At 37.2% G+C, this 26,413-nt stretch overlaps 1 protein-coding gene across 1 annotated transcript in view; it reads right to left on the bottom strand.

Annotated features, from left to right (window-relative positions):
* Window positions 1-217: 217 nt before the first annotated feature.
* LOC311621302 (oligosaccharyltransferase complex subunit OSTC-like) overlaps window positions 218-26,413 on the bottom strand; it is a gene marked incomplete at its 5' end in the record, with an annotated part of 52,681 nt that continues 26,485 nt past the window's right edge. Inside the window, 2 exons of the mRNA XM_084881240.1 lie at window positions 218-840; window positions 2,024-2,155. Coding sequence (XP_084737366.1) covers window positions 316-840; window positions 2,024-2,155 — 657 coding nt within the window. The 3' untranslated portion in view covers window positions 218-315. The remainder of the gene's footprint in view (window positions 841-2,023; window positions 2,156-26,413) is intronic.

The raw sequence follows: 26,413 nt of genomic DNA, 5'->3' as shown, positions 1-26,413 counted from the left end.
AATTACTATATTCAATATTATAGGTGTAGAAATGGAGTATATTTTCTTTAAATTAAAAGCTGAGAAGAAAATGCCACTTAACCTTGGTATGTCAGTGTAGGTCAGCAGGAAAAAACACTGTATGAGCTTGTCTCTTTAATACCAAAAAGATATTCTAGTCTAAGCTTTAATATGTTTCCATGTTTCCTACTAGATGCTTCTTTTCTGCTGCTTTTTATTCTTTTCGATATTTCATAACAGAGTTTTGGTACCACCTTTAAAACGTCATTATCAGGAACAAATCCAGTATCCACAGATTTCTTCTCAAAAGGCACACTAACCCATCAGAGAGCCCGGCAGTTTCATTCTCATGAATACTCTAGCCATGAAAAAACTCAATAGAACACAGACGAATCCAATGAATAGAAGAAGAAATCTATTGAGTTTGGGAATGTTTGGAGCATTGGATCGGTCTAGGATTATGAAGCCTAAACCTCCCATTGTAAACAGGAAGCTGGATTCGATAATATATTGTTCCATAATATAGTGTTCATTTACTCTGTATGCCAAGAAAGCTACTGGTCTTTGATGCCCATGTTCATCAGTCATAGAGCCAACACTCAGAGGTTCAACAATAACATCATAAATTATTCCTCGGATGATGAGGAAGTAAGACACCACCACCAGAGCGTACACCATCATGACCGAGGGCATGTGCACCCAAGGCGGCTTCTTCAGCTTCAGGTGGGGGCATTCCAGCACTAAGAAGGGGACTCGGTACAAGCTCTCCAAGGCGAGATCTGCTCCGATCTCCGGCCCCCACACGCCTGGAAACAGAATGCAGAATGGTGCTTTCCAGGACTGGGGTTTAGAGGAGTGGAAATAGTGAGTTGCTATCCAATGAGTATAGAATTTGAATCAAGCAAAATGAGAATGTCATGTAAATAATTATATTATTAATGCTTAATAAATATTGATAATTGATTGACAATTATCAAGTGTCAAAGATGTTAGTAAATCAGGTAACTGATTGTTTCTATTAATTAAGCCAACAGGAACATTCCCCAGTGGGGTAGTATTTTGAAAGTTGCACAATGGTATCTTGGTAACCTACTAATCTTTTGTCATTGTTAATCTTCGCTGAAAGCACCTGGCAAAAGATCTATTGGTATTATTTATTATTTCCTCATACACTAACATTTAATTAAAACTGTGTTTCATACCTAATATTAATTTTCTTAATGACACAAATAGTAAACTGACTATATTAATACCATGCAACTGTGTAGTATTAACTGAGATTATGTGTAGCTACTAAAACATGATCAAGAACATTTGGATTCTAGTTTGGATTTTCTCTCTTAGCTGTATGACCTTGGGCAAAATACTTAACCAAATACTTCTACTGAGAGGATTAGGATGAAAAACTGAGGTGCCTTCCAGGGCTAGTGTTTTTTCCTAAGTAACCTGAATACAACCGGGCCTTCTTGCTTTTCTGCCTTATGGCATTTTTCCCTACACCATCCATTCAACTGATACAAAGCCCACATTACAAATACACTGAAATGTGTTTTTATTCAAGCTTCTTAAAATAGATGAGACAATACATTGCGGGACACAGAGCAATATGCTCTAAAGTTTCTCTTTGCTACTTTGTGTTCCCAAATATCCACAATGGCTCACTAAGAAAATCTCAAATCTCTTTTCTGATCTTAATTGATTTCCCAAAATCTTTCCTTCCAAAACTCCCTTTGGTGCATCAGCATTGGCTTTTATTGTTATATGCTCTCTCTGCACCCCTCCAGACTTAGCTCTATGTTCTGTAGATCAGTTTAGCCTTTTTGGATTTCAATTAATTCTTTTTACCCATTATTTCCATCAGTCCCACAGAGCAAAGTAGGCAAACACTTATAACTTAATTCTTTTTCCTTTTATCTGTATGAACTTTTCAAATGTTGCCAAAAATTCACTGTGTCCCAATTCTGATCCAATCATGCATAACACTGAACATAATCCCTAGGAATATCGTTATAAAGAGACTCACAGTTTTGGCAGTACTAACAGTAGCATTACTGCCAGACACAAGATGTGTAATTAAAATGGATGACACAATGCTTTTCCTCTTAGGCAAAAATGCTGGTTGTTGAAAGAGTACATTGCAGAGTCCAGGTCTTGGCTAAGAAACAGAAAATAATAAGTGAGTTAGACTTATACTTTCTTCTGTTTGTGTGGAATTCTTCAATTGTGTTTTGGGTTCAAGATAAGATACCATCTTCTTAACCAAATTGCCTTTAAAAATGAGTTGCAACATTTGTTACCAAATACCACATTAAGCAAATTACCAGTACTTTTAAAAGCAATCTTTCTCAAAATAGTCATTGAAAATAGTGATTGCCTAATCACTATGCTGTACACCTAAAACTAATAAAAAGTAATATAAAACATATAAATTATATGCTTTTGATTAAATGAAAAATTTTGAGTATTAAAATTTTTTAAATGTAAGGGAAAAAATCTATCATTTGGCTTCTTTCATTTTCATAGATTATGTATTTATCAGAAAACTGTTTAATTATTATTACCTGTATTAGAGATACAGTCTTTAAAATAGAAATCCCAATAATATGGAAAAACATAACTGACTGGAATCATTAATCACATTTCACAGAGTTGAGCTATGTAAAGTGTATGCTAGTACCTCACATTACCCCCACACTGGCTAATCTGGTTAAAAATCACTACTAGGTTTAATGCAAGTTTCAAAGATATTTTCAAGACCTTTGGCATTTCTAAGCATTTTTAACAGTAGTTTTGGTTGAAATTGAAAATTTACTAATTACTCCTCAGTTATCATGATCATACCTTTAATCAATTCAACTATTCAATAGTTTGTCCTTTAACAAAATGAGGAGAAATTTAGACTTTTCTAAACTGAAAACTATTTTCTATCCTATGTATAGAATTTCAGATTTCTGAAACAATACATGCTTTTCTCCAATAGTACAGCTTAATAAGCAGACACACACACACACACACACACACACACACACACACACACACACACACACATTTCCTCTTTTTCCCTGGAAGGATGTCTCTTTTACTCTCAATTATTCTGATTTTTAAATTTCTTAGGAGAAGTATGTACTAATCAACCAAAGGGAGAATGCCCCAGAGCTGTGCCAGCATGCCAGTTCTGATGGCCAATACTCCCGAGGCTCCACTTACATAAAACCCTTCTCCTAACAGCTCCTGATGAAGGGGTGGCCCTAGATGGCCTTAAATTATACAATTTGCCTTAGCTCCTTCTTGGCCGAACCAGGAACAGATACTTAATTCAAGTACAGCAATAATCAATAAGCTCTTAGTAACCCATGAGGTTGCTGCTATTCAAGGTAAGGTCAATTAATCTGTTTTTCTCTGGCATGTCAGCTTTGAGAGAACTAAACAATAGATGAATGGACTAATGCTGAACAATTGCCTACGGCTGATCAAGAATTTATGATCAGGGCTTAGAGGTAGAGAAGTTGAATCTGGAAATGAGCATCACAGAGAGCCAAATTAATGAGAACACAGAAGCTACGGGGTACCAAAAAAAGGAGTGGAGGAACAGAAATGAAAACTGAGTCAAAGCAAAAGATAAAAATAAAAACAGAACAGAAATAAGAAGGATAAATGAGTTAATAATTAGATAGAAGCTAGAAGCCAGCTAGTGAATAACTAGGTAGAAGATGCATGCCCTTTCTTATTGGGGTCACTGCAATAGCATCCTTACTGCAGCCCTGTTGTTATGCTTGCCCTCTAGGATCCGCCCATTCTCCACACAACAGTCAGCATAGCTTTTAAGTCCCACATCCTACCACTTGACACCCTTGCTAGAAATCCTCCAAGAACTTCCCAGTAAATCAAGAATAAAACCTAAGGTCCCACATGAGCTATCCTTTAACCCATCTGGCACCACACTTCCCTCTTGCTTGCGTAGAAATTGTGCCTGAAATGTTGTATGTCCAGGTCTTTTCTTCATTTAGAGACCTAATAAAATGTCAGCTCTTCTGAGAGGATTTCCCAGATCACCTACTCCGAGGTACCATCCATACTCCTCAACTCCTCTCATAGTTATTCACATATCACCTGGTTTTATTTTCTTTTGAGCACGTGTCCCCAGCTGCAGTTCTCTTATTTGTGTGCTAGTGAAGGTCTACTGCCGTTCCCCTCCACAAGATGTAGGCAGAAACCTTGCCTGTATCCCCAGTGCTTAGAACATGGTAAGAACTCAATAAAATATTTAAGAAATATAATTTTTTTAAAAAATGAAATGAGTGAGGGGAGAAAAGAAGGGAGGAAGGGAGAAAGTGAGGGAAGGTGAGTGTGAGAAAGAAGGAGAGAAGTTCCTCTTGAAGAAATCTCCAGTGCTGCTTTTATTTTAAAGGAAGCCTCTTTTATTTTAGATTCAAGAGTCCTTGGAGTTTTCTGTAGTTCCACAATTCCTGCCTTGTCTGGGACCTGGTCATATTTTCCTGGTTATCTGATTAATATAAAGCTTTATAATAAACAAGTACATGGATTATCTTATATAAGTTTCAGTTTCTTCTAAATGAAAGAAAAACCCTTATAAGCATAGCAGTAATGGCAGAGAAAAACTGATCACTTTGGGAGATCAAATGGTTCTAGTTATTTCTTCACTAAATAACAAGAACAAAAAATTCAATAATTATATATGTTTTTAACTTCTAATATCCTGTCAAACAAATTATTTCACCTAAGTTCCTTCTTAATATAAAAATATGTTTATGTTGACATTTTTAGAAAATATAAAAAAGCACAAAGAAAAAGTCAAAACCTACCCTAATCTTACCACTAAGTAAAAACTGGTAATGTTTTGGCATGCATTTTAAATGAAAATGAAATCATACTAGCCAGAATTATTTGTAACCTATTAAGATATTTACAATATTCTATGTCTTTAAATATTCTTCTATACCCTCTTTTTCATGTCTACAGTTTACTATATTTCCCACAAAATGAATTATTTTATAGTTGCCATTATTTTAAATTTAAATTAGTTATAATTTTCACAAATATAAATAATGCTAAGATGAACTTTCATAAAATTAAGTTTTTATATGCATTCATGATTTTTTCTTAGGATAAATTCAAAGATGTATTTTTTGTTACGTGTTATTTTATCTTGAGTCACAATCATCATATAAGTATAAAATATAAAAATTCAACAATCAAATGAAAATGAATTACTTATTGTTTAAAAAATTTAAGGGAGAGGGTATATTTGTATACATCATAAAATAGCTGGCTTTTTTTTTTTTTTTTTTTTTTTTTTTTTTTTTTTTTTACAATAGGTTAGATAGTTTGGGAAAAGATACTGTGCCAAAATATGCCCACAGGAGATATTAGCAAGATCTACATAAGCATTTTTAAATTACTTGAGTTTTAAAAAAAAAAAAAAACATATTAAAGAAAGAAATATCAAGTTAGGTTGCCAATCTGATAACATATCACAAAATTCTTTTTACAATCATATATACATTTAGGGTTTGTTCATCAACATATATTACCAAAAGTTAAAAAACAAAACAAACAAACAAAATAAAATGCTGAACCTTCCCACTGGTCTAAGATCACTGTCTACGATTCTTTAAGTAAGACAAACCAAAGGAAAGAAAAAAGAAAATAGATGGAGAAAAAAGCTGTCTTTTCCATACATTTTTCAAAGAAGCTCTAGGTTTGAAATCCACTGGATGAAGAACTGCCTTGCAGTCTGAGGAGAGAATAGGCTCTCCTTAATCAGAGATGACACAAAATCAAGACTTTTCAGGGCAAAACCTGCAGCAAAGGGTAAGTATTCTGACAATGTCAGTGTCTGCAAACATCTCCTAATGCCACCAGGTAAAAAATAATCACCATCAGCAGTATCCAATGCTTATTCAGCTAGGCAGGGACCTAAATGACCCTTACTCAGATTTCTGCTGCAAGATTTACAGAGATCAAGAAGCTGAAATTCAGCTAAAAAAGAAAAGCATCAAAATAGGATATATGATCACCAATAATCAATGGTTCCAAACTGTCAAATAGCAGGCAGTGGTTGGTGATCTTGAATTTACCATTTCGGATCTTGTTATATATTATGAAAAGCATTCTTCACATACATAGGTATATATATATATATATATATATATATATATATATATATATATATATGTGTGTGTGTGTGTGTGTGTGTGTGTGTGTGTGTGTGTGTGTGTGTGTATATGTGTGTATAATCTCCATTATATATAATCATCAAACATAGTCAAGTGCAGAAGTCAGCATGACAATTGATATTGACTATCACTTCCTAGCTCTGCCTCTTTAGCAACATCATGTTGGCAGCTAGAAATTGTCCATGGCAAGAGTATTTAATTTATCAGTACAGCCCTTAAAAATTAATTATATTTTTGTGAACTATATATTTAGATATACAGACTCTTCTGATGGGTAAAATCAAGTATAGAACAATAATTTGTGGCAGGCTATGCTAGTTAATGATGTTAATATTAGGCCCAGATGCCAAAACCGGTTTGGCTCAGTGGATAGAGCTTCAGCCTGCGGACTGAAAGGTCCCTGGGTTCAATTCTGGTCAAGGTCATGTACCTTGGTTGTGGGCACATCCCCAGTAGGGAGTGTGCAAGAGACAGCTGGTCGATGTTTCTCTCACATCGATGTTTCTAGCTCTCTATCCCTCTCTCTTCCTCTCTGTAAAAAATCAATAAAATATATTAAAAAATATTAGGCCCAGAAAGCAAACCTTTAATACAAACCATCAATGTGAGCAAAAAGGCACTTGATTTTTGCTTATCTACATTGTTTGCTAGGATAGTTTATAAATGCTATTTTTATGCTAATCTTATTTTACTGAGATATCTTTTGCATAGAGTAAAATGCACAGGTCCTAATACAGTTCATGAGTTTTAACAGGTGTATAACCTATGCAACTAACAACAAAATTAATATTCCCTGCACATGCTGCCCAAGTAACCATAGTTCTGATTTCTAACATCATAGATTGTCTTTTCTACTGAAGAACATCATCTAAATAGAATCATACCATAAGCACATTTTTGTGCTTAACTTCTCTCACTCAAGATAGTATTTTATATTTATCCTTGTGTATTATAGCTGTTATTTTAAAAAAAAAATACTTTATTTGGAAATAATTTCAAATTTATAGAAAGTTTACAAGAATTATTGTAAGAACACCAAAACATGTATACCTCATTTGTGGATGGCATTTATTTATTTGTGTGGGCTCTCTCTCTTGTTTTATATAAACACACACATACATATAAACACATATGCATGCATGTATAGAAACACGGTATATAGATTTCATATATTTTCCCAAACATTTGAGAAGTTGCACCCATCATGGTTCTTTACCAGTGTACACTCAATAATCTACCTAAAAGAGATAGTCTCTTATTACTAGAGGCCCAGTGCAGGAAATTTGTGCCAGGGGCTTGGCCCTCTCAGCCTTGGCTTCGTCGGGAAAGTCGTTAGACTGTCTGGTCTAATTAGCATATTACCCTTTTATTATTATAGATACTTAATAAATTTAACATCAATTAGGTTTTTAAAAATTTTTTTATTGATTTCAGAGAGGAAGGAGAGGGATACAGAGAGAGAAACATCAATGTTGAGAGAGAATCATTGATCTGCTGCCTCTTGCACAACCTCTATTGAGGATTGAGCCTATAACCAGGCATGTGCCCGGACAGAGAATCAAATCATGACCTCCTAGTTCATAGGTCAATGCTCAACCACTCTGTGACACCAACCAGGCAAAAAGACTCTTTGATGAAGTATACCATATTCTGATTTTTTAATAGACTCTATTATGCACTCTCCACTATCTTTCTCTCCTATATAGGGTCTAATCTAGAAGGAAATTTCTTTACTGAGAGAAGTATTCCTTTGTATGACATTGAAATTGCTCATTCTTTTGTTGAAGGACATTTGGGTTATTTCACATCTAAGGGGCTGTCATGAATAAAGTTGTCATAAACATTTTGTCTACACATTTTGAAGACATATGCTATCATTCTCGTAGATAAATAACCACCAATGAAATTGTTGAGTCAAAAGGGTAGGAGGTGTTTGATTTCATAAGAAATTACCACCCACTTTTCTAAAGCAGTTGTCCAACAGGCCCCAGAAATATATGAGCATTCCAGGTGTTCCATACCTTCAAAAACATTTGTTTTTGTCTGTCTTTAATTTTAACAATCTAGAAAAATATAAAGTGTTCTTTTCTGTGGGTCTATTGAGCATCTTTCATGGCTTATTGGCCATTTTTTATGCTTTCTTTTGTAATGATCTGCTCAAGCCATTTCCCATTCTTTTATTGATGTGGCTTTCTCTTTATTAATGACTTGTAGAAGTTCTTTTTTATAAATGCTTATAAAAGTTCATTGTCAGATATATAGGTTGTATTTGGGTTTTTATTTATTTTTGTTCGTTGAGTGTTTGGGGTTTTTTGTTTGTTTTTGTAAAGGTGTCTTTTGATCATGAAGTTTTTAAGGTTAATTAATACATTTTTATCTAATTTTCCTAAGAAGTATTTGTTTAATCTAAGGCCTAAAACTTTTTTTTTTAGGTTAAAATGGTTAGACCTATAATCTGTCTTTAGTTAAATATTAAAACTGGTATTCAAGAGTCAACACTCTCTTGTTTTGTTTTGTTTTCTTTTTTTTTTTCTCATAGTTACCCAGTTGCTTCAGAAACATTTGTTTTAAAAGCTTCCCTTTCCCCTTTGGATTATATAGGTACATTTGTTTAAAATAATTTGATCCTATATAGTAGATCTATTTCTGTACTTCTCCTATATGCCATTGATCTATAATATTTGTCTGTACTAATGCCAGTATCACCTATTACACTGTCCTAATTATTGCAGTTTTAAAGTAAAAATAAAAATTAGGTAATATAAGTCCTTTCTTAGATTTTATTGTTTAACCTGGAGCTTTTGCAGTCTTCTATACATAATAGTATTGGTTTATTCTTCTATAAAGAAAAATCATTTACTAGGAGATTGTAGGGTTTTCCTTGAAACTATAGCTAAATTATATATATATATATATATATATATATATATATAGTCTTCGTAAAACAAACATAATATATCTCTTCATTTATTCAGTTATTATTTAATTTTTCTCAGTAATATACTATTCAGTACTAGGCAATGCAGCAATGTACTGTAGCTGGTATATAGAAATGCAATTATTTTTTATAAATTGATTTTATATCATGGAAAGATGCCGCATCTAATCTTTATGTTCTTCATTTTTCTTTTTGAATTATTGGACTAGTAGAACTTTCAGAATAATGTTAAATACAATAATAAAAGCAGATATTCTTGCCCTTTTTTCTGATCTTAGGGAAATGAGTTCAAAACTCCATTAAGAATTATGCTAATTGTGAAATGTTATAGATGAGTTTTATCATATTGAGGACATTTCATTCTATTCTTAAATTGCTAAGAGTTTTTACAATTAAAATATAATGAATTTTACCAAATCTCAATGTTTTCTGGTGTAGTTTAGGTTTTTGTTTTGGATTTGGGGGGGGGGGATTTGGTTGTTTTCTGTGGTGTTTTTGCATCTATTACAATGTCTATATAATTTTTCTTCTTTATTCTGTAAATGTGGTGAATTATATTATGTGAAAAAACTCTGAGAAATAGGACATTCCCATGATCCCAAAAGGTATTTTGCACTCCCTCCCCTCCTATCATCAAACTCCACCCTCACTTCAGGCTCTGTTAATCACTGATTGGTTTAGAATTTTATAAATGAAATCACACAGTTTAGAATTTTGTATGTTTGTAGTCTCCTATTAAAATAATAAGAGCGTCAGTAGTTGAGTGTCAACATATGAACCAGGAGGTCACGGTTCAATTCCTGGTCAAGGCACATGCCTGGATTGCAGGTTCCGACCTCAGTTACAGAAGGATGATTTTCTCTTTTTATTGATGTTTCTCTTTCTCTCCCTCTCCTTTCCTCTCTGAAATCAATACAAATATATTTAAAAAATAATAATGCTTTTGAGAGAATACTGCCTTATCAAGTTGAGTTTGCACATTTATAAAAAACACTTAACTATACATGTGTGGGCCTGTCCTTTGAATTTATAAAACTTAATACAACTAATATATATATTTATTTATATATTTTAATATATACGTGTGTATATAATTTATATATAACATATAAAAAGTGAATAATACACTATAATATCATTGCATTAGCCAGTGTTCAAGTTTACTGATTCTTTTTGTTGCAGAGAAGTTTCCTCTATAAATATAATTGAAAATAATATGAGATCATTTAATAAGACATAATACTTTCAACTTGTACCTTATGATAAGTGAACCTCCTATTCAATTACTGATGCCTTTTTAACCTACTATAAATATGGGTTCATATATTTTCTTCAAAGCCCATTACTACACAAATCTGTGTTTAACTCACGTTCCCTTTCCCAAGACAATTCACTTTTCCTCCCCTCTTCATGTCACTCCTGCTTTTTGCTTGGTCTTGCCTGTAGCGGTATTTGTTTCTCATTGCCACAGGTGGAGACTGGAGGCCTGGGAAACTGATAAGTACTGGATTTTGTCTTACCCCCTAGGTATTCGAGGCAATTGATTTCTTTTCTGCTGCTGGGAGTCTGTAAGGTGGGAGACCTACTGCTGTTTGAACATCTGGAAGCCACTGACTGGCAGTGTCTCTGGGAACTCCCTGCTGCATGGAGGGGATGGTGCAGGTCCTACTGGGAAAGTGCTCCTTTTCTTAATGATGGCATGGTTCCCTCCAAAATACTTTCAGAGATGATTACTACCGGCCAGTGCTCTTCTCAGGAAATGGAGCTTTCCTTTTAATAGGATACAGATAAATAAACTGGCTTCTTATAAAAGGACCCCATAGGGCTTGCAAACTTTTCTTTATTCGGAGTGATGGAAATTGTCCAGTTAAAAAATGTTCTGATTGATGAGCATACAAAGTCACTCTATTTAATTCAACTGGTATTTTTGAAATATCTGATACATCTTTAGAATTGTGTTAGGAGGCAGAAGTAGTCATAATTTTAAAACTGTTAAAGGCCCTGGAGCCAAACTTCCTATATTTGAAATTTAACACTTCTCTTTAATATGTGTAAATAGGCAGCTTTCTAAGCCCCAAATTAAATAATCTGTAAATAGAAATTATGATGTTACCTAATTCATGGGAGTAATATGTATTTTACATAGAGTTTTATAATTATTATCACTTAAAATGTTTTTTTAATATTAGAGAATTGTATGAAAACTTTCTGCCTTCAAGTAGCTTGAATGAAGCAAGAAATTACAATAAAAATATATTTTATATATTTATTATGTATTTATTAAAATTGTCAGACCCCATAAAATAAATCTTATAAATTATAGCACTATTAATATGTGTAATAAAAACATAGATATGCACAAATTAAGTACAAAGTACATAAATAAAGGCAGGATATATAAGAAGAATTAAAATATTTGAATATTTTTATATCCAAAAAATTCCAGGTTTCCATAAGAAGATGTATGAATTTTAAAAAATAAATAGCTTATCATCTATGAATTCATGAGCCCTAAATATCATCATTTAAAAAAAATATAAGTAAAGTGCTAACTGATTTGGCTCAGTAGATAGAGCGTCAGCCTGCAGACTGAAAGGTCCCAGGCTTAATTCCGGTCAAGGGCAGGCACATCCCCAGTAGGGGGTATGCAGGAGGCAGCTGATAGATGTTTCTCTCTCATCAATGTTTCTAACTTTCTATCCCTCTCCCTTCTCTCTGTAAAAAATTAATAAAATATATCATATATATATATATATATATATATATATATATATATATGTAAAGAAGGAAGTGACAAAGTAAATCTTGTTTCCTGCTTCTTTAGTGAAGTGGTGTCACAGAACAAAACCCCCTGTATATATGAGTAAAGGTGAAAGTACATCAAATTATATATGAGCTAAGTGCTTGCAAAATGCATTGTTTTAGCACAAAGAGTTATTATTTATTCTCTGGTGCCCTAGACAATGTGTTTTGCTCCATTTTGTTTTATTTTTATGAACCATATCACATCTCTTCACTCTGAACTGATTATACTAAAACTCTGTTCTACACATCCCTAAATTTTGAGAATAGAAAGTACCCTTTCTAATTGCGGACAATTAGTAAACCAAAGTGAAATTAGAAGAAGATATGATTCATTTTTCCCATTAGTGAAATTGTCCCTCTCCTGTTGACTTAGTGGTTGCTGCTGGTGTTAGGTGACCTTGAAAACAACATAACATATACATGGAATGATGTCCATTCAGAAGCAGCTCTGTCACCTGATGCCTTCCTGGGATATAGCTTCATTTTTTCTGAAACTGACCACTTCTTTCATGCAATTTAAGTGGGACAGTCCTTGGACAAGCCCTGGCATCTATACCAAGCCAATCACCATATTCTCTGGGTGTTTGTGCCTTGAGCATAATGATATGAGTTAAAAACATAGTTGAAGTTATCACTTTTTTCTGCCACTGAGGTGTGTGCAGTTGATTCCATTCTTCACCATGTCTTCTCATGAGACTTTCAGAAACTAGAGATTGCTGGACAACAAATAAAAGCAGAATCATCCTATTCCCCAATGAATTCAGATAAAAACCAGTAATGAAATTGCATACAACAACAAGACAAGAGGTTGAAAAAGAAGTTGCTTCTATAGGAAATCTATACTAATAAAAGGGTAATATGCTAATTAGACCAGATAGACCAGACATCTTCCAGACGTCCTTCCAGACAAAGCAGCGGTGGCTACAAGGGCTGAGGGCAGGTGGCCGCAGTGGCTGGCAGTGGCAGAAGCAGCAGGGTATGTTGTGGCACCTTCCTCTGATGGGTCTGGTCACTTCCTGCAGAGGGAGGCCAGACTGCCACTTAGGCCTACTCTGCATAAGAGGCCTAAGCTCTCAATTGGATATCCCCTGAGGTCTCCTGGACCATAAGAGGGGAAAGGCCTGGCTGAGGGATCCCCACCACCACCACCCCAGAGCACAAATTTTTGTGCACTGGGCCTCTAGTTACATGTAAAGGGCACATTATTTATATTGTATTAAGGTCACTAGCATCTTACCATAACAAGTTGACAAGAACTTGAGACTTTCCTGATACTTGAAACTGCACTAGTTTCTATTCTTCCCACAGCTTAGTTGTAACAAATTTTCTGTCAATTTTGTGAGCTTATCCATGTATTTTCAACAAACTAATCTTTTACTTAAATTAGATGAGTCAATTTCAATGTTTAGCAACCAAAGAGCCCTAATTGCACGACTGTACAAAGAATATCCTGCCGAAACCGGTTTGGCTCAGTGGATAGAGCATCGGCCTGTGGACTGAAGGGTCCCAGGTTCAATTCTGGTCAAGGGCATGTACCTTGGTTGCGGGCAAATCCCCAGTAGGGGGTGTGCAAGAGGAAGCTGATCGATGATTCTCTCTCATCTATGTTTCTAACTCTCTATCCCTCTCTCTTCCTCTCTGTAAAAAATCAATAAAATATATTTTAACAAACAAAAAAAAAATATTTCCAGGTGTCAACAGAAAGCAAAAAAGAAAGCAGTCAGATCTTCTTATAAATAATGTTCAATAAAATGCAAACCTTGGAAAAATAAACAAAATAAATCCTATTCATAGCTAACATATAATATTTCAAATGTTGTTTATAAATTAATTGATAAACATTTGATTTGTTTCCTACTTTTTAAAAAATATATATTTTATTGGTGTTTCATACAGAGGAAGGAAGAGGGATAGAAAGCCAGAAACATCAATGAGAGAGAAACATCGATAAGCTGCCTGTTACACACCTCCCACTAGGTGCGCCTGACCACTTCTTTCATGCAATTGTACATGCCCTTGGCTGGAATCGAACCCAGGACCCTTCAGTCTGCAGACTGATGTTCTATCCACTGAGCCAAACCAGTTTTGGTTGTTTCCTACTATGCATTGGGTGGAGCTATTTTCTATGCTCTTTAGCACATATCTACAATAGGAGTGAAATGGATGTGTCAGATGGTAACTCTATGTGTAATTATTTTGAGGAGCAACCAAACTGTCTTCCAACATGACTCTCGTGTTAAATTAGAATGGACAAATCGGTCTCTGAAATGACGCTTGCAAATGCTAGCATGTCATCTCTCTCTGATCCATCTGACCCTAAAGGGTTCCCAGATGACAGCTGTAGTGTTGCTAGAGTAGCTTGGTTCTTTTTTTTCTGTACCTGTCAGGAGAGGCCTTACAAATGAAAGACTCTAATCTCTGTGATTGATCAAGTTCTCAAAAACAATTTTCTCTTTTTCCTGTTATGGGCAGTTCTGAACCTTAGATAGCGTTTTTTCCCCCATGTAATAAAAAAGTACCTATGTATTTATGATTGCAAGTGAACAAAGTAGGAGACAGAAATCAGGCATTGGCAGTTTATCAATTTTCATTTGTTTGTAGATTGTTAATATCAATATATAGACATAGGCGTTGATGCAAGTCAAAATATTTCTGTGAAAAAGATTCAGCAGTTCAACTTTATGATAATTATAAATAAACCTGTTAATTTTCTGGACAATGTCAGCATTTGGATGACTTTAAAAAAAAAAAAAAAAAAAAAAAAGCAAATTTCCTATTGGTGGTAATCAAATGGTGTTTATCACATTTTTATCATATAGTAGATTTCATCCCTTCACCGTACATTTTTTAACTGAGTTGTTCTCCATGTAGTAGATATTTTTAATGTCTGCCTTCTGTGTTATTCTTGTAAGTTTTCTAACTATACTAATAAAAGCGTAATATGCTAATTAGTCCCACTGGACATCCTTCCGGGTGTCCTTCCTGACAAAGCTGAGGTCTGGGCAAAGTCGCCGGGGGTCCCGGGTGACTGCAGATGGTTCGAGGGAGGGAAGCCTGCATCGCAGGTGCCTGTGGCCAGCTAGAGAGAGTGAAGCCCGAGTTCTGAGAGCCTGTGGCTGGCCAGCGGGAGGGAAGCCCAGGTCCTAGGCACATGTGGCCAGCCAGAGGAGGGGAGCCTGGATTCCAGGTGTGGCGGCCAAGGCAGAGGTGGTTAGGGGAGATCAGGCAGGCAGGCTAGAGGTGGTTACTGGTGATCAGGCAGCCAGGCAGAAATGGTCAGGGGCGATCAGGGAGGCAGGCAGGAGTGCAGTTAGGAGTCAGCGGTCTTGGATTGCAAGAGGGATCCCAGCTTGGAGAGAGTGCAGGCCAGGCTGAGAGACGCCCCCCCCCCCCCCTCCATGCACAAATAAAGTTAAAATATATTTAGCTATAAAAAAAGAAACCTGGTAGTATAATTATACCTTATGTTTTAACATTATACATTTCTTTTGAGTAAGCAGAAATTTATATTGTAAGTTATAATTATTTAGTCCATCTACATTTTTAAGATGGACAATTTTACTGAATGACATTTAATATTCTCCCTGACTTAAAGAGACAACAAAGTTTTCTAACTTCTAGTATATCTTCAAGTACAGGAAGGTAACTCTTCCAAACATTTTGTTGCTAAATATTTTACATATTAGTCATATCTAAATAAACTCTAAACTCCTTGGTTGTGGAGGATGCAAAGGTGAGATTTAATACAATAAAGGGAGCACAGAAGCACAGACCTGGGCAGATAGTTCAGAATCTGAATCCAGAGTCTGTTTCTTGCCACCTCAGTAAATGTGGTCATGCACTCAAACTCTCCGATCCTCAAATTGCTCAAGGATGCAAGGCATGCAATGATACCTTCCTCAAAGGATCAAACCTAAGGTCTTAGGGCAGTTCCTTGCACGGCAAGCACTGTATGCAGAATGATATAGTATTTCTTTGTAATTTTTTTTAAAAATTTATCTTTATTGTTTAAAGTATTACAGATGTCCCCCTCTTTTTCCCATTGACCCCCTCCACCCACACCTACCCTTCCCAGGCCTTCACCATGCTAATGTATGTGTCATTCGGCTATACATATGTGGTTGTGACGCCCTCCTGCCGTGACACCCTCACACCATAACGAGCGATCACCAGGAGGCTGCGTGCACAGCAGGCATGTACAGGTGGGCAGGGCTGCGTGTGCACGTGGGTGGTTGGGGGCTTGATGCTGTGTACATGGCATGGAGGCGGGTCCCACAGCTCCACAACAGGGGTCCCATGGCTCTGCATGATTCAGAGGCAGGTTCCATGGCTCCAGCCTACCACTTTGCAGCAATCCATCGAGGAGCCCCAGATGGGTGGGAGGGGCCTACCTCTTTGGGGTGATTGATCTCAGGGTTCCTGCACTGTGAGAGGGCACAGGCCAGGCTGGGGGACCTCCCCCCAAATTTTGTGCACCACGCCTCTAGTATGCATATAGGTTTCCAGTTAATCTCTCCCTACAACCCTATCCTAATTTTTCCTCTGAGATTTGTTAGTCTGTTCCATGCTTCTATGTCTCTGAATCTGTTTTATTCATCAGTTTATTTTATTCATTAGATTACACATATGAATGAGATCATGTGATCCTTATCTTTCTCAGACAGGCTTAAATTTCCTTAGCATAATACTCTCCAGGTCCCTCCATGCTGTCTCAAAGGGTTAGAGAGCCTTCTTTTTTACAGCTGCATGGAATCCCATGGTATAAATGTACCACAGCCTTTTTATCCACTCATCCACTGCTAGGGACTTGGGCTGCTTCCAGATCTTAGCTATTGTAAATTGTGCTGCTATGCACATAGGGGTGCATACATTCTTTCTGATTGGTGCTTCAGGTTTCTTAGGATATATTCCTAGAAGTGGGATCAATGGGTCAAATGGCAGTTCCACTTTTAATTTTTTTTCCACAATGGCTGCACCAATCTGCATTTCCACCAGCAGTGTACAAGGGTTCCTTTTTCTCCACATCCTCACCAGCACTTGTCATTTGTTGATGATAGCCATTCTGACAGATGTGAGGTGATACCTCATTATCATTTTTGTTTGCATATCTCTGATGATCAGTGACTTTCAGCATTTTCTCATATGTTTCTTGGCCTTCTGTATGTCCACTTTGGAGAAGTGTCTATTTAAGTCATTTGCCCATTGTTTAAGTGGGTTGTTTGTCTTCCTTTTGTTAAGTTGTGTGAGTTTTATATATATATATATATATATATATATATATATATATATATATATATATATTTATCAGATATATCTTTGGCAAATGTGTTCTCCAATGCAGTGAGCTCCCTTTTCATTTTGTTGATGGTTTCTTTTGCTATGTAGGAGCCTTTTATTTTGATGTAGTCCCATTTGTATATTTTCTGCTTAGTTTCCCTTGCCCTAGGAGAATGTATAAATTTTTATCTCACAGGTGTATCATCACTAGTTCTTTAGTAATTACTTTATAAAAGTTTTTCAAAGATCTTCAAATAGTTGCTATATTTAATGTGTCTTTCTGAAACTATTAATGATTAAAGTCAGTGATCCGTAGTAAAAAATACACTATTTTTAAGAAAAATAAATACTTATTCCCTCATCAAAATGTACGATATAATTTTAGTATTTACTAGTGTGGACTCTAATATTTCTTATTCTTCTCTAGAGAACAAGGTAGAATTATACTTCCCTGCCTCCTGGAAGTTAAATGTGGCTATGCTTGGGCCAAACAAATGTAAGCAGAGGTGGTAAGAATCACTTCCAGGTAGAGTTTGAAGGATAACATGCAGTTTTCCCTCTGTCCCAACACCAGCAGCATTTGGAGAGCAGTGGTTCTCAAATCTGCCTGTGCCACCTCAGGGGTCATTGGCAATGCCTGAAGACACTATTTGGTCAGCATGACTCAGGGGTCGGGGGTTGTTACCTGTATCTAGTGAGTAGAAACCAGGTCTGCCCTAAATATTATACAATGCAGAGGACAACCCTGACTCCTCCCACTCTGGACAACAAAAACTTACCCAGCCCAAATATCGATAGTGTGACTGCTGAGACACCCTGGCTTGGAGATAGGAAGACATGGGTAGTAGTTCCTAACTGTCCATAAAGAGACAGGAATCATAAGCAAGAAATAAACCTTGGCTGTTCTGGACCATTAAGAGTTTCATTGTGTGTTATCACAGCATCGTCTAGCTTTTCCCAACTGAAATGCTTATTTTGTAATTTAAGCAAAATTGTAACAAATGGTTAAAACATCATCTGTGGAATATTGGTGCTTAGGTTCTGTGTCTATGGAGGCCAGAAATTTCAGAAACTTGGTAGGAAATATCAAAGCATCAGAGCAGGTTGGTGCTTCTAAATCCCCCATAAGGTGCTGCAAAAGCAACATGCTTTGTTTGGAGGCAGGGGTTCCCCAAGTGTGTTCTGGATACAATAATATCAGCATCACCTGGAAACGTGCTGGGAAAGGAAATTCTCCGGCCCCACCCAGAGCTACTGAGTCAGAAATCCTGCGGGTGCGGCCAAGCAGTGGGTGTTTAACAAGCCCTCCTGGCGATCGCGACACATGCTCAAGGATGAGAACCACTGGTCTAAGGCACTGGTTCTCAACCCTGGCTGCTCATTAGAATCACCCAGGGAACCATAAAAAGGAGGGTTGCCATGGCTTCCTCCTCAGAGATTTTTAGTTAATTGTTATGTGGTAGGGGCAAGAATTTTTAAAAGCTCCCCAGGTGAATCAAATGCACAAACAGAATTGAGAACCAAAACTGAGGTAATCCAAAACTGAAAGCAGAAATGGAAACAGAATGGAAATTCACTACAAAGGACTTTTTTCTTTCTGTCTGTTGTCCACAACCCCAAACTGCTGAAGGTCAGTCATGACTTTGGACGATGATAGTAGTTCGATTCCCTGTATCGTCTCAAACTCCAGGCGCACAGGAACAAGGAAGAAGGAATGCAATCAGAAGTGAGAACTGGATCCTTGATGGTGTCAAGAACGTGAAGATGGCTGAAGCTCCTGGCCACAGCGCGAGGCTCCGGACACAGCCTCCCTGAGATTCACCCGGGGATATTGTTCCACATGGCTCACTGCTCTCTGCTCTGAGGAAGAAGCCAGGGCAGAGTGTCAGGAGAGTGTCACGTGCCCAGTCTCAGGAGCCACAATGCCTCTGCCTCTAATTAGCCCTAGAACTTGGGAAAGTAAGTGAATTCTTGTATGCCTCAATCTTCTCTTCTAAAATGAGGATAATACTAATTTACCCACCTCGTAGGGATGCTGAGGAGGAAGAATGAATGAATGTAAGACACTTAAAACAGTACTTGACCCCTATTTTAATTATAAATAACATTCAAAAAAAAAATAGAGCCTATGATAGCTTGTTGCTAGAAAACCAAAAAGGTAGGACAACATTAAATGATCATGAGGTAAGCATTGGTTGCCAGCTATTCAAATAATTATACATGCATTGTATGAAGTGTATAATTGTACAGTATGTGTTATAATTATATGTGTTATGATAGATAAAATATTTTAGACACCTCTCTAGAAAACAACACACAAAAGAGAGAAAGCCTTATTGTGAAAGAGATTACAATGTAGCATTAGTGGGATTACAGAAAATAAGTAAACAAATAATACATAATATCAGGTAGATATAAGCACTATGAAACACACACACACACACACACACAACGTAAGAAATAGAGGGTGGCATTTGAGGAGCAACTAGAATGACATAAGGAGAGTCATGTTCACAGCTTGAAACAGACAGAACTGAGGAAACAGCAGCAAGGAGCCCTGAGGCACCATGACCTTGAAGTGTTGTCTGATGAGCAGCAAGAAAACCAGTGTGGATGGGATGGACAGAGCAAGAGGAAGCCCACCAGAGAGAATGAAGTTTCAGAGAAGGTCTTGGCTCAGACATAGAGAACCCGACAAGATATGGCCAGGATTTCTGATTTTGCTTTAAAATAATTGGAAAACAGGCTTGTGAGAACAGGGAAATTTCCTTCATCTGATAGCAGATTTTATTATTTTAAAAAAATATATATTTTATTGATTTTTTGTACAGAGAGGAAGGGAGAAAGATAGAGAGTTAGAAACATCAATGAAAGAGAGTCATCGATCAGCTGTCTCTTGCACACCCCCTACTGGGGATTTGCCCACAACCAAGGTACATGCCCTTGACCGGAATCGAACCAGGGGCCCTTCAGACCCCAAGCCGACGCTCTATCCATTGAGCCAAACTGGTCCCGGCTGATAGCAGATTTTAAACAAAATCTGTGTTAGCTGCTAGGGAGTGAAATCACAGTGCCAGGTCAGGAGCAAAGGTGGGAGGCTAGTCTGAAACTTTTACATAGGAACCTTTGAGTCCAGGCAAGAACCTATCCTGGGACCAGGATGATGGCAGTGTAAAGTGGTTCTAAGTAGCCAGCTCCAGAACAAAGTTAGATTTGTGGATATGACTTATGTGAGTATTTAGCCTCAATCACAGAGCCAGATACTAAGATGTGTAAAGACCCACCGTTTTGGCCTCATTAAATTTATACTTCCCATGTGGAGGTTCTAAGGAGTTTTAAATGCAAGTCTGTTGCCCAGAGGAAACATGTGTGCTAAAGACATTAATCAGGCTTCGCAACTGTATTTAGGTCCATGAAAATACATGATATCAACTAGCAAGTAAGTGTAGATGGAGGGAGAAGATCCAATGGATTAGCAACCAATCAGTTATCTTAGTGAAGTATTTGCCCCCAAGCCTATCAAGAGCCTCTGACAATTTAATCCCCAAAAGCAATTCCAACATTTCCCAAATTCAAACCTAAGAAAAGGACTCCCAAAGTGGCATAGTGCACAGTTGGGAATCATCCCAATTTCCCTTTGAGTGGTCCTCATGGAGGACTTTGGGGGAGCAGGCTCTGACCCTTTTCACTTTTAGAAAATAACTGTGGCTGCTTTCTTGTACAGCTCACTCTTCAGCTAGGGGAAAGATAATTTAGCCACCATTATCTGCTACAATAAAATCTGTATTCTGACGTTCCTGTCATCACATATTGCTTTCCATTTTTCTCTTTCTAAAATGAAGGTCTAATTATGTTTGTCCTTTGCTTTTATTTTGAAATGGGTATGTATAGGCGGTTTTAGTTATCATTTTTCCCATAAATGGCCAGATCACAAAGTGGCCCATCCAGCACTGATTAAGGAAACTTAACATTATCCAGAGATTCTAAATTCAGTGACTGAACAAGATTCTACGTGGTGTTCCATGGAAGAGAGTAAATGTGTTTTCAGTTCCACCTGAATAAATTTTCTTATCTTAGCTATGGGCATTGTTGCAAGTTTACCGATATGTATTGATGAAAAGGTGTAAATATGTCTACTTTTATTTTTACCAGTTTAGAATCTTCTCCCCTTCCCTTTCTGTCACATGTAGGAACTACTCCTACAACTCAAAGGAATTTGATAACCCACCTTCCAGATTTAAAAGGTGGGCCTATGCCCAGCCGGCATTGATCAATGATTGAGCGTTGATCTATGAACCAGGAGATCACGGTTTGATTCCCAGTCAGAGCACATGCCAGAGTTCTGGGCTCGATCCCGAGTAGGGGGCATGCAAGAGGCAGCTGACTGATGATTCTCATCAGTGATGTTTCTATCTTTCTCTCCCTCTCCCTTTCTCTCTGAAATCAATAAAAAAAAAAAAATGTATTTAAAAAAATAAATAAAAGGTGGGCATATGATCCTGTTCTAGATTAATTTTGCCAATTCCCCTGTCAAGGGTGGTTGATCCAGGCTTATTATATACATACAGTCCAAACAGATTTCTTTCTTGGGGTTTTGTTAGTTAGTTAGTTTCACAAGAGGAAAGGGTCCTTCCTCTTGAGGTCATAGAGTTTGAAGAATGTGAATTGGGGGCTACTAACATTTACTGACTTTCACTCCATATAAGATAAAGCTGTCTGAAAGAAGGGAAAACGAAGCAAAGCAGAGGCAATCCCTGATGAGGGGAAGCTGGACAGAGCACTGACAGTGTCAGGCCTCTCATTCTGGGGTCTGACATGCCCAGATTTCATCAGCTGAGAAGTAGCCTTGTATAAGTGAATTTGAGCTGCTTTCCTGGAACTTATAATTAAGAATTTTAACTACCGGGTTAGTTATTCTTAATTCTATACATCAATCTATACAACTGTCCTTAATTCTATATTTCTAGTGCTAAATATACTGTATATGTATATATTCATTTTAAAATTAGTATAGCCCTCTGCAATGGTCATATTCACATTTACGTTGCAAGTCCTTATATGAGGACTAGAAAGGTTAAATATGTTACAGAGATAGAATGTGACCTTGATTTAGCATGTAAATACTCTGATTTTATACTAAACTAGTGTATCCCAACTAGTAGCCCCAATATCAGTGGCTTTTATGAGATTATATGATGTGCTTCCAAAAATTATTTATTGGTTATTTAAATCTGAGAAACAAAATTAAAATTTGAACAAAGAAACATTTTTTTCCAAAGCTTCTAATTGCACTATAATTCTTTGCTGTGGTACAGAATAACCACAGTACCATCTATTCAAAGAAAACCATATTGTTTATTAACATCCCCACAGAACACAATTTGGGAAATACTGGACCAGTCTTATGTCATAGGGAGGGAAAAATGTCCTTAGGAATCTTATTCTTATTGTATTTGTTCTGATTTAAAGTCTTATAAAGAAAGAAGAATGGAGCCAGTAGGAAAATACCATTTTCCCCCAGTGCAAAATACTCCCAGATAAGGATGCAAGCAAATTCAGCCTCCAAGCCCAACTCCCAGGTTGTTAAAATGAATCACAGAGAAGCAAAGCCCTAAGCCAAATAAACAAATCTCTAGTGATGGAGCCATAGTGACTTTGAGAGGCAAATCTGGAAGTATTTACAATAAAAGAAATTTCCTAGTTCTCAAAAAGACGGATAGACCTGGATTCAGCAGTCTATGGGCCCTTACTGATAAACATCAATGCTCTGATAAATAGAAATTTATTCAAGCTGTTCTAGGTGTTAAGGATCTCCTGATTGCTATATAGTTATGAGATGATAGTGATTTGGGGAGAATTGTGGTATCTTTAGCTTCTAGACTAATCCTAAAATATAAAGTAATCATTTTTAGTTTAAAGATAAACTAAAAAGAGATTAAATCGTAGGCTCTCAACCATTAGGTTTAGTACAGGCCTGAAAGCATGAAGATAGACTAAGAGCCTTAAAAATCCCTGTGATCAGTTTTCTAAGATGAAATGCACTGGTATTTTGCTTTTGATTGATATTTAGGTCATCTATTTAAGCTCTGCCCGGGTTTTTTTTTTTTAAAGGGGTAGATGGTATTTGAGAAGGGGGAAAAATGAGCTGTACACTTGAAACTTGTGTTTGAAGGTATTAAATTTGCTCTAAGATCCCAACAATAAAATCCATACAAAATAAATGTCAGTAGTTTTGGAGGAAATAAACTCAGAATTTGTCTGTCTGTATATGTGCATATGTGTGTATATGTGAATGATAAAAGGAAAAAACACACACACAACTAAGTTGACCTAAGTGATATTTCAGAGAAGTTGAGTTGTAATTTTCAAGTTTAAAAAGTGGGAATCAAATAAAATAGAAAAAGATTTGATGGAGAGAAATATAATAGCAGAATATAGGAAAATTATTCCAAAACAAGACTCAAGTTTGCAGTGTGTAAAAAAGTTATTATGCAGGTAAATCCCAAAATTGAGTAGATATCACTCATCAGAGTTATCTATGGCCCAGAAGAAATCTCTTCCAAATCATTTACTCTGTTAGTTGAATCTATGCATAATAAGTCATGTTTGGATTACCACAGTGACTTCCCACATATAACAAGAGGTGCTGTAATCTGAATAGAAGATGAAAAACAATCCAGTGTCAGGAAATGGCCTGTTTTATATGGTAACATATTACATTTCCCAGGCCCTCAAGTCCTGGGTATAAAATGGGGACATCTTAACAGTACATTTATTAATTCTTGTTCTCACCTTCAGTTTCTCTCATTCTTGACAGAATCTTTCCTAGTTATATTGGGAACGCTCCAGCTGTCTTCATGTGCTCACACACAATTTTCCTCAGGAACCCTGTGACAACACCATGTGTATGTTGTTTGTTTTGGTTTGCCTCCAATCACAACTAGGGTTAACACCTCTTTCCCTTCACCACTCTCATAGGATGGGCTCCAAAGAAGCAAAAACCACGTTAAAGATTATTTTTAGTGGTGTTTTGGGAGAGTGTTTTTATGAGACCTGGGATAAGAAACACAGGACAGAGCATGAGAAAAAAAAACTAAGCAAGGAAGTGTCTCAGCTGGAGACTAGCTTCCTTCAGTGCAGTTCTAAAGTTTGAATTGTACTACTGAGGTAGCCCGACTGTAGGGCAAGAAGCTGCCCTTTGAACACCCGTGTCCCACCGTCATTGGCCAAGGTCTACTTGCAAGAGGTTGGGGGAGGTGGCTTCTGTTTAGACAATAATGATTCCTGGGAGAAAGGGAGGGCTGTGGGTTGTTCTTAGCCAACATGCAGAGCAGCAGGGAGATGGGTGGATGTGATAGCAAAGGGAACCGGGTGAGGCACCAGCAACACCCATCCCTTTCATGACTCAGATCCACTTGTTTGTCACATTAAATATATTCCATGTGGTCATAGCTTCTCTAGGATTCTGGTTAGTCTAATTTTCTGAGAAAACTTATAGAAGAAGGGTTAGTGGAATGAACTGCCTTTCCTGCTGCTGCAGCTGATCCTGAACCCCTAACTGGAATCATAACTGAAGCTAGAAAGTTACATCAAACACCATTTCTAAGTCCTCTTGCTTGCCAGCCTCTCTGCTTAGCCTTGTGATGACCCTGATTACCATACCTGAAGGCTTTGAGACCCTTGGTTATTACGCCTTTGTCAGTCCATGGTTCCTTTACTTGCCCATTTTCAGTTACAGCTATCGAGGTGCCCAGTGTTTAGTAGCAACGAGGCCTCCTGGTGATCAGGATCAATGATCCCTGCAAGTAGGTTACTTCCTTTATTTGTTTATTCATTTACTGTCTTGAGGTGTGAAAAGAGACCTAGTAGTATTTCTAGGGTTAAGTTTGGTGGGAATCTTACTGTATCCTCTCGTAGAAGAATCAGAATCTCAAGATCTATGGAGTCTACAGCTGCAGGGAGAAAAATCTCAAATCCCTAAATAAGTCACCAGTAAAAAAGGAAGGCATTCTTGGTTCCTGTAACCATGTGTTTTAACTATTGGATACACAGTCCACATATCAGTCTTTAGATTATACCTTAATCTAAAGGTATCATCTCAAGAACTCATCTCCAAACTGATTCTGTCAGGCCAGCACCTTTTGGGATGGGAGGGGTGCTCTGTGGATGCCATGGCCAGGATGCCTTTGATACAACTTATTTATCTAACACAAGTCCCTTGGTCCAAGACAGTGTTCTACAAAATCCCACATTATTAGATCAGACACCATAAGTCCTTAAATAGTATTGTGGACAAAGGAAAGAAAAGCAAATCCATATCTGGGTCATCTAAATCCTAGTCAGAAACGTTTCCATAGTGTGGAAGGTCTGTTATAAACCACTTGACACCAATTCACTAGTTGGTCTCCTCAAGGAATGGTACCAGTCTAGCCTGTGTGGCTCAGTGGTTGGGCATTGGCCTATGAACCAGGAGGTCATAGTTTGATTCCCGATTAGGCACATGCCTGGGTTGCAGACTTGATTCTCAGAGAGGGTCCTGCAGAAAACAGCCAATCAATGATTCTCTCACATCATTGATGGTTCTGTCTCTCTTTCCCTCTCCCTTCCTTTCTGAAATCAATACAAATATATTTTAAATAAAGGAATGATGCCATAATGGGGCTCAGTGTTATCTGTTTTTGTGGGCAGGTTGAATATTCAGCCTTCATGAGAGGGAGCCTATGCTGTTAGGCCCATGCATAGTCCCCTGCACTTCACTGCCACCATAGTGTACAAGCATCGGCCTGGCCAAGAACATCTACCCTTTTTCCCCAAAAATAAGACAGTGTCCTATATTAATTTTTTCTCCCAAAGTTGCACTAGGTCTTATTTTCAGGGGATGTCTTATCTTTCCATGCGCTAGGCCTTATTTTCGGAGGATGTCTTATTTTTGGGGAAACACGGTACTAGCTGAGACATTTTGTCCACTTGGCTCTTAAATGCTTCCTCTGCAGTGGATCCTTTTTGGTGGGCATTAGCATGGGCTACAAAGATGCTACCCTTTCTGCCGACTCATATAATTTCCATCCACATGCCTCCTCCCCAGATCCTTTTGTACCTCATCTTCCAATCTTTGTCTTCTAAGCCACTGATCACAAGCTAAGCAATTTGAGGCTGCTCAGGCAACTATATATACATTTGCCTCAGAACATGTCGC

This window comes from Pipistrellus hanaki (assembly GCF_964339955.1).
Source record: "Pipistrellus hanaki genome assembly, chromosome: 1".
Classification (NCBI taxonomy): domain Eukaryota; kingdom Metazoa; phylum Chordata; class Mammalia; order Chiroptera; family Vespertilionidae; genus Pipistrellus; species Pipistrellus hanaki.
Note: the sequence above shows the minus strand (reverse complement) of the source record. Positions and strands in the feature narration are given on the sequence as shown.